Raw genomic sequence first — 9,271 nt, 5'->3', positions numbered from 1 at the left:
GTGCGAGCACAGGGTGGCTGCGGGGAGTTGGTGGAAGCCTCCGGTGATTTTTATTTTTTTTAAAGTGGACCTGAACTCTTGCACAGGGCAAAAGGAAAACAGAGAAATGCACAGTTTAGCGTGTTTAATTCCCCCTCATTTGTGTCCAATCATAAGTTGTAATTTGATCTCTCCTCTATGTCGCATGACTGCCACAGCAGATCAGCTCATTTGAAATCACAGGTCTGCTTCCATGAATCAGGAAGTAGAATCAGTGCAAATTTCTTTCAAGATTTGTATCAGCTGTTACAAAGAAATGTTTTTGTTTAAAGGTTATTATGCTGTTGTGTATTTTTTAGAGCAGAGAGGATGTTTTAAGTTCAGGTCCGCTTTTTGGCTACTTGCACACTAAGACGTTGCGTTAGGTGCCACGTTAGGGTCGCATAACGTGCACCTAACTCCACGCCTGGTGCTCTTCGTTCTGGACGTCAGAGTGAGCCGCGTTGTGCAGCTCACTCTGGCGTCCGTGATGCGTACTCTTGTGCGCATGCGGCATCACGTGGTCCCGCCGGCCAATCACCGCACAGAGCGGCCGCTCCTGGAAGTAAACACTGCACGTCACAACGTGCAGTGAATATTCATTAGCCATGTGCCTGGCCACTCTCCGCTCCTCCCCAACATGACTGCGCATGTGCAGACAGTCTAACGCGGCTTAAGCCGCTCTAACGCCGTAGCATGCTGCACTTCCTCAAGAACGTGCAGCGTTGCATGTAACGCAACGTGGGCTGTGTGAACAGCCCACTTGTGTTACATTGCTGTGCGTTGGGGAGCGTTACAGGCTGCACTAACGTGCGCCTGTAACGTCTTAGTGTGTAAGCAGCCTAAAGTCATTTCAGGTTTCCTTTAACCCTCCTGGCGGTTTATCAAAATCCGCCAGGGGGCAACAAAGCCGTTTTTTTAAACATTTTTTCATGTAGCGAGACAAGGTCTCGCTACATGATAGCCGCTGGTCAGCAGCATCCCCCCAGCCCCTCTGATCGCCTCCCGGCGATCCCGTTCAAAGAACGGGATCTCCTGGAGGGCTTGCCCCATCGCCATGGCGACAGGCGGGATGACGTCACCAACGTCGTGACGTCAAAGGGGACTCCGATCCACCCCACAGCGCTGCCTGGCACTGATTGGCCAGGCAGTGCACGGGGTCTGGGGGGGGGGGGCTTGCGGCGCGACGGATAGCGGCGGTGATCGGATTGCACACGCAGCTAGCAAAGTGCTAGCTGCGTGTAGCGCATCTCTTTGGGTGCAGAAAACAGTCCAGTCAGAAACCTCTGATCTGCATGCTTATTCAGGCTCTATTCGCAAGACAGCCAGACAACTAGTATTGTTTAAAAAGGTAATAAATATAGCAGCCTCCTTATCAGTGATGGGCTCACGAGTAGTCACGAGTCTCTAAGGACTCGAATTCGTGATTTTTTTTAAAAAAACATTTCTTGCAGACCGCTTCATGCCGATGGGAGTGGATGCGGCGCCAGCCCCAGGACCGCCTAACGGCGTTAAGGTCTTGGGACGGAGTTTGCAGGGGATCACGTGCACAATGTGCGCGCATCCCCGCTTGAACGACGGAGCTCCGCTCCGTCATCAGCCTCCCAGTGGCAATCGGCGCTAGGAGACTGTTAGATGGCGAAACCGCTGTCTAAGGCCTAGTGCACACCAGAGCGGTTCGGCTGCGTTTTGCAATCTGCTTGCGGCTGCGGATACGCTTGGGTAATGTAGTTCAATGGGGTGGTGCACACCAGAGCGGGAGGCGTTTTGCAGAAACGCATACTCCCGGGCTGCTGCAGATTTTGGATTGCGGAGGCGTTTCTGCCTCAATGTTAAGTATAGGAAAACGCAAACCTCTCTGAAAAACGGCACTTCAGAGCGGTTTGCCAGGCGTTTTTTGTTACAGTAGCTGTTCAGTAACAGCTTTACTGTAACAATACATGAAATCTACTACACCAAAAGCGCTTCACAAAACCACAAAATGCTAGCTGAAACGCTACAGAAAAATAAGAAAAAGCGTTTCAAAATCTGCTAGCATTTTGCGGATCTGCTAGCGGTTTTTGGTGTGCACCAGGCCTCACAGTGTACAGCGCTGCAATCTGCAGCACATGGCTGTCCCCCTGGGGGAGACAGAAGTGATCAGCTGTCATAGGCTGAAGCTGACTCACTTGTGTGCAGAGTTGTACAGCCCTGCAGCAAGCCCTTAAAGCTGCAGTGGCCCAATTAGTGAAAAATGGCCTGGTCTTTAGGGGGTTGTAACACTGCGGTCCTCAAGTGGTTAAGCCTCCGCAGAATCCCTTTAACCGTTTCAGCCCGTGGGTTGTTTTCACCTTATGGACGAGAGGAATTTTCACATTCCAGCACTTCTCCCAGTCGTTCCCCAATAACTTTCTCACTACCTCTCACAATGAAATGATCCACATCTTGTTTTTTTTCTGCCACCACTTAGGCTTCCTTCGGTTGGTACATTATGCTAAGATTTTATTGTAGACGCATATTAATGGTAATAATCAGAGGAAAACAAAAATCTGTTTTCAGCCATTATAGTTTTAAAATAAATTGTTCTACTGAGGATAAAAGCCACACATTTTATTTGCCCATTTGTCATTGCAACGTTTAAATTATATCCCTAGTACAATGTATGGTGGCAATATTTTATTTGGAAATAAAGGTGCGTTTTTATATGTCCATCACTAAATACAAGCCCAAAATGTATCCCCCAATGTATGTAGGTGTAATATTACTATTTGGCCACAAGGCCTTGCACATTATTTCCTGTAAGCGTACAATACGTATGCTTACGTAATGCGTGGCTTTATTACTTCAGAAGTTACACAGTTATCTAATTGATGCCTGCGATCACGGGGAACTGAGGGCAGATGAATAGGAACAAAGTTCCCATTCAATAATCTAACGATCGTCAGGGCTCGTTTCCACTATAGCGAATCCGCATGCGGGCACTGCATGCGGATTCGCATACTTAATGTTAGTGGATGGGACTGTTTTCACGTGTGCGGCGGCGTTTTTCGGTGCGGGGAAAATCTGCACGACCGATTCGCGTGCGGCAGGAATGCGGGCGAATCGCCGCTAATGTATTCAATAGGGAAATCGCATGCGGCTTTGTCATGCGGATTTCCCCGCGATTTCGCATGAAAGCCAATGGAACTTAACACAGGCAGTGACATGGTTAAATTCGCATGGCTCCTTGCCATGCGAAATCGCGGGTAAATCTGCATGCGGAAACGCAGCCGCATGCGATTTCTTCAGCGGTGGAATCCAGGCGATTCCGCACCGCTACAGTGGAAACGAGCCCTCAGAGGGTGCGGTGGAAACGAGAGAGTGGGAGGGAGTGCGGCGGCACGTTCGGAGACTGATTGGTGGACATGCACAGACTGACTTATGTCCCCTGCCACCAATCCCCCGTTGATGGGACCATCCCAATCGCATCATCGTGTGCACAGCCCCGCAGACTGCACAGACGTGAGCCTCACGTCCCTGCGGCTACAGCAGCACCAGACGTACATGTGAGGTTCATGTCCATGTGGCTGATATGGTTAAATTACCTCTGGATCCAAAATAACACATGGACTTCTATGGCCACCAAGTGGACCCCTAACTTAAGATTATAAAAGCCATCTTTGCTAATTTTATTCTACAAAGATGCTGATTGCATTGCCATCATGCATATATTTGGCTATCAGCAGCCAAGAACTGAACTACAGACTTATTCTGGGCCAGTGTAATTTTCAGGCAGGGGTCACACTTGTCTGCCATCATATGCAATTTCTGCACACAAAACTGAGAACCAATGTGCTAGTTCACACCTGAATGCACTTTTTCCCATGCAGAAAAAACTGATTGTGGTGCAGGTGTGTGCATTCTACCCATCAATTACATTAGTGTATGAAAAAAAAACAACACACGTTTGCCCAAACGCAAACCGACATGGTGTGCAGAAAATACATGCCAAAAACTGACAAACAAGTGTGACCCCTGCTTAAAGTGGATCCGAGATGAACTTTTCGTGTTCCTTTCCTATTGTTTATAGGGCATTCCTCAAGCCAAATACTTTTTTTGTTTTTGTTTTAATGCTCTTATTCCCTATAAACTAAATAAACCCCACCCACAGGTTTTTAGAGAGCCAAGGCACTTTCAGACAGTAGCAAGGGCTCATGGGAGCTCAGTCTGGGCAGGAGGAGGGGGAGGTATTACTAGCCAGAGATTTCAGAGGCAGAGGGGAGGGGGGATTTGTTTTCTTTGCTCAAGATACAGATAAGCCTGCCTCTGTGTAATGTTTACAAACAACATGGCTGCTGTCATTGTATCACAGGAAGAAATATTCTTATTCTATTAAAGCTGTTTGCAGCTAGATTTGCTGTGTAAACTAAACTTTAGCTAAGATATATAGACAAGTTACTTGTTACAGTTAGTTTTTCATCTCGGATCCGCTTTAAGGCACGGGATCACTCAGATAGTTAGCTCAACGGCTCAGTATATGTTTGACCCACAGGAACTGGAATTAGGGAGGGCTGAACCAAGTACTGGAAAATCAGCTGTGGGACCCAATGAATAACTGAAAGGATACCTTAGCCCATAAGACTTCCAGGTCGGGAGGGTCAGGGAACACTGCGTAGCTGTGACAGTGCGCATGCGCAAAGTGCTCCTGGGTGTGTAATCAAGGACGCACATCACCGGGCACTGCCTGCGCAATGTTCCCCTACCCAGAAGTAGGTTCAGGAGACAATGCACGAAAACGGAGGGCACCGGAGGAGTGGTGGACATGAGGAGAGCCCACTACACGTGCCTCCTCCCTGTGTTTATGGGCCAAGGTATCAGTTAAGCCTGGTACACACTTTCAATTATGATTGGCCAACCAATGACCAATTTTACTACCTCCATGTAGTATGAGGGTTTATCTACACAATCTGCTCATAGTATTCAATATCTGTTGACCGTCATACAACATGGAGGCAGTAAAATTGGTCAGTGATTGGCCAATCATAATTGAAAGTGTGTACCAGGCTTAACAGCTTCATTAAATGAAGCAGCCCCAAATCTAATTCGTTCTGTGCAAAAATCTGGTTTAATACCCGGCAGCATTTTTTGGAGATAAAAAAAAAAATTCTCAGTACATGTCTGCTTTAAAAGCTAACTAAAGCCAAGAGCTATTTCCCATGTCCCAGGCTGGAGATGTGACAAGAATTCAGGATGCACACATTATGGTCTACATCTGTTTATTAACCCTTCAAGTGACATCTTAAGAGTTAGCATTAGGTCCCTTCTTCTTGCCAAAAGTGGGTACCACATTGACAAAGCGCCTGTTGTACTGCATGCGCCTCTTTGCCCGGCCAGTCTTCTTTTTCTTCTTTTCTTGCTTGGCCACCTGCAAGAGAAAGTGGATTATGCAATCTGTAAGAGAATCAGAAAAAAAAACTAACAGAAAATAAATACACTAATAAAAAAAATGTGTATAGTAGCACACCTGCAGTAAGCATGCAGCCCATGGAATCAGATTAGAGTCAAAGCATCTGATCTGCAAGCTCACTCTAGGGCAGTGACTTACAAGTATTAAGCCTGGTACACACTTTCAATTATGATTGGCCAATTTTATCACCTTCATGTAGTACGGGTTTACCTCCACAATCAGCTCATAGTGTCTGATGTCCCTCGTACTACATGGAGCTGGTAAAATTGGTCAATCATAATTAAAAGTGTGTTCCTGCCTTTAGAGTGTGTACACATCTAATTCTAATTGGCCAATTTTACCACCTCCATGTAGTACACTGGCCAACAACACTAAACAGGTTGTGCAGGTAAGCTCTCATACTACGTGTAATAGGTACAATTGGTAAATGAAGGGGCAATCAGAATTGGATGTGTGTACCAGTCTTTAGAGGCAAAGCATCAGGACACAAGTCAGGGAACTAGTACTGTTTATTGGAGAATGAAGATGGCAGGCTTCATATTGCTCACGTCAGGTTTCTTGTAAGTTTTGCATAGTGTGAAAAGGGATGATATACTTTGGGACTTTTTGTTACACTTTGGCAGGGCAATCCCTCACTTCCTGTCCCTGGGACCTCTATGGCTTTAGTATGAAAATATTGCTCTGAATTTCCCACTGAAGAAACAAGTCAGATGGGGCACAGAGGCATGTACCCTGCTGCATAACATGCCACTGTGTCGCCCCCCACGCTATCACCCCCCGAAATCGGTGACATGTGATTGTTGCTAGTCTCGAGGGGAAGGGACAAGAGCTATTCCTGCAGGCGCTCCCCGCCTCCCTGCTCTGTGTGCAGGAGGCACAGAGCAGCTCTTCCAGCATTGTTAGGGGAGTCCTAGCAGGCCACAGGAGCGGAGGAGATTGCGGCTACCTGATCCGCCCAGCCCCATAGATCAGGTAGCATTTTTTTTTTAATTTACATCCCCACCTCGGGTCCCCTTTAAAAAGGTCTATTAGTTTCCTGGTTCTAATTTAGTCCTTTACGAAATCGTAAAACAGATGTATACTAGTTGAAAAGTAAAATGCTAATCAGTTAAATACATCTAGTAATTCACAGCTTTTAAAAACATTTCTGTATATTCTGTTGATCACTTTGCTAAGTGCCAAAAAAAACTAAAGAGACTAGATCAGGAGTTGGCTAATTATTTATTTACCCATATCTGGGATAGATCACCAGATAACCAGAAGATGCTCTTAAGGTGCGTACACAAATCTGATATTTCTAAACGACATTGTTTGAACGACTTGTAGTTCAAACAAGTCGTTCAGAGGTCAAGTACACATTGACCAACAAGTCATTTGATATGCTAATTTACATGTCGTTCAACTTGATAATGGACTGGATAGAACAATGGACTAGAATTAAATGACTGATCAAACGACGTCGTATGAATGTCTTTTAGTGTCAAACTAATAGACTTTCAAACAAGTCATTTGTACACATGTACAGACCTGTCGTTTGAACGACAGTTCACGGATCCGCCAAGCGGATAAATCAAAACTGCTGCCATCAGTCTAACGATCATTCGTACACATGACAAACTGTCATTCAAACGACAAGTCGTTCAGAAATACCAGACGCATGTGCGTACCTTTAGGAGTATGACCAATATCCATTGGTAGGCAGGTACAGGGCAACACACTTTAGGCCACTAATTGAGGCAATATGACACCATGATAGCACTGAAAGCATACCAACGCTATTTCACATCTCAACCCCTGCTGGGTAGTGATCTTTATTAAGGTGCGTCCACGCACTACGGAAGCCAACGATGGGCCCTGTACAGCCTTATCAGTCCGCCGACAGTGCGTACACACGCACTACTGTCGGCTGAAAGTCTGACAGACCAGTCATTGGCTTCCGTAGTGCGTATGTACGCACCTTTACCCTCCATGCTGATAAAGTAGATCACCACCCTTTTAAAGTTGCCTACCCCTTGGACTAGATCAAACAACACTATCAATCATACAGTGTAAAACCCTATCACAAGGCTACAGAGATCATGAGCTAATACAGCAAACATACAAAACTACACAAGTGCCTTTTTTGTCACTTTTTAATATACTGTTCTTTAATTTGTAAATTAAAAACACAAACCTTTGGTGTCTGGCCTCGTACTTTTCCGGCACGAGCTAGAGAACCGTGGACTTTACCTGTGTAAATAAAGCATTTTTTATGTTATGCAGTTAAGTACAACAAATGCCATTTTTGTTATAAACCAAGTGTACTTCTCAGATACATGCCAGGACACTCATACTATTATTCCCCCATTCATCAACTTATAAGTAGCAGTTTAACTCCCCCTTGGCGTTACCACTGGATGTCCACACATAATGCCTGGTACTATGGATGTCAATGGAATGCAAATAAGGCCACATACACACATCAGACTATAGTCTTTTGGAAATGAAAGATCAGACCAATCTTACCACCCTTCATGTAGTATGAGAGCCATACTCTACACAGTCTATTCTATGGAGCTGAACTCCACATCAGAAAAAAATCTTTGCAAGATGCTGCACACACGGATCTGTACAGACACAAAAGATCTGTATATGCAAAAGATCTGTTCCTGCCAAGAATCCATTCCTGCAAATTGCAATGATAGTCTATGAGATCTGCAGATCATCATACACACATGATTTAACTGACATTCATCTGCAGATCAGATCCACCAGGATGGATTTTCAGATCTGCAGATGACTGCTTGATCTGCAGACGAATGTCAGTTAAATCATGTGTGTATGATGATCTGCAGATCTCATAGACTATCATTGCAATTTGCAGGAATGGATTTTTGTCAGGAACAGATCTTTTGCAGATACTGATCTTTTGTGTCTGTACAGCATCTGTGTGTGCAGCATCTTGCAAAGATTTTTTTCTGATGTGGAGTTCAGCTCCATAGAAAAGACTGTGTAGAGTATGGCTCTCATACTACATGAAGGGTGGTAAGATTGGTCTGTGATCTTTCATTTTCCAAAGACCATAGTCTGATGTGTGTATGAGCCTTAATTTTGGAGTAGATGCAGGATAATGCAAATCTTGTATGCAAATGGACCAATCTAATTTTACCTCAGCAGGATTTGATTGATTCATGTTCAAGCTGCATAATTTTGCATGCAAAAATTTGCATATTACTGCATCAACTTGAAATTATTTACATCTCATTTACCATCTACCTGGTACAAACCGTGCAATTTCCTATCAGACCGATAGGTTTAAACGATAATATCTGATCTGTACCTGATGGCTATCATGCTGTACTGATCTGAAAAATCAATATATCGATTGGGTGCATCTTGTACATATAACACAGATAGTTCCTTGTCAGTGAACCAATAAGACGTAACTTTTAATAATCACGTTAAAATAATTTCTTAAAAGGCTGGCACATGAATGAACACAAAGACCTTGCTACTGCTGTTGGGACTATAGTAAGTACATATCGTAGGAAAAAATCTTAAGTCCACATACATCAGAAGATAATATATATTTACACCCCCCCTCATAATTGTTTTATATCTGGTTCAGGTTTTTTGTGTTTTTTAGTATAATGTCAGAAATAATCAATTTAAGTGTCGATGTGAAAGGAAATGTGTACAAAAGGGTCCTTTATAAAGCATTTAGTGCAAACACCGCTATAATGCTGTATAATATACAGCACATTACAATATAATTTTCATAAGCAAATTACAAAAGTACTGGATTTGGCTTAGAGACCTACAGACTCACTTCCTGATTTAATATTGGCA

General features: G+C 44.4%; 1 protein-coding gene across 1 annotated transcript in view; it reads right to left on the bottom strand.

Annotated features, from left to right (window-relative positions):
- Positions 1-5,235: 5,235 nt before the first annotated feature.
- The window catches only part of FAU (FAU ubiquitin like and ribosomal protein S30 fusion), a 10,965-nt gene continuing 6,929 nt past the window's right edge, over positions 5,236-9,271 (bottom strand). Inside the window, exons 4-5 of the mRNA XM_068261732.1 lie at positions 7,617-7,672; positions 5,236-5,401 (exon numbers count right to left, since the gene is read on the bottom strand). Of these exons, the coding sequence (XP_068117833.1) occupies positions 5,276-5,401; positions 7,617-7,672 (182 nt within the window). The 3' untranslated portion in view covers positions 5,236-5,275. The remainder of the gene's footprint in view (positions 5,402-7,616; positions 7,673-9,271) is intronic.

This window comes from Hyperolius riggenbachi, chromosome 11, assembly GCF_040937935.1.
Source record: "Hyperolius riggenbachi isolate aHypRig1 chromosome 11, aHypRig1.pri, whole genome shotgun sequence".
NCBI lineage: Eukaryota > Metazoa > Chordata > Amphibia > Anura > Hyperoliidae > Hyperolius > Hyperolius riggenbachi.
This window is presented reverse-complemented; position numbering and strand designations above follow the sequence as displayed.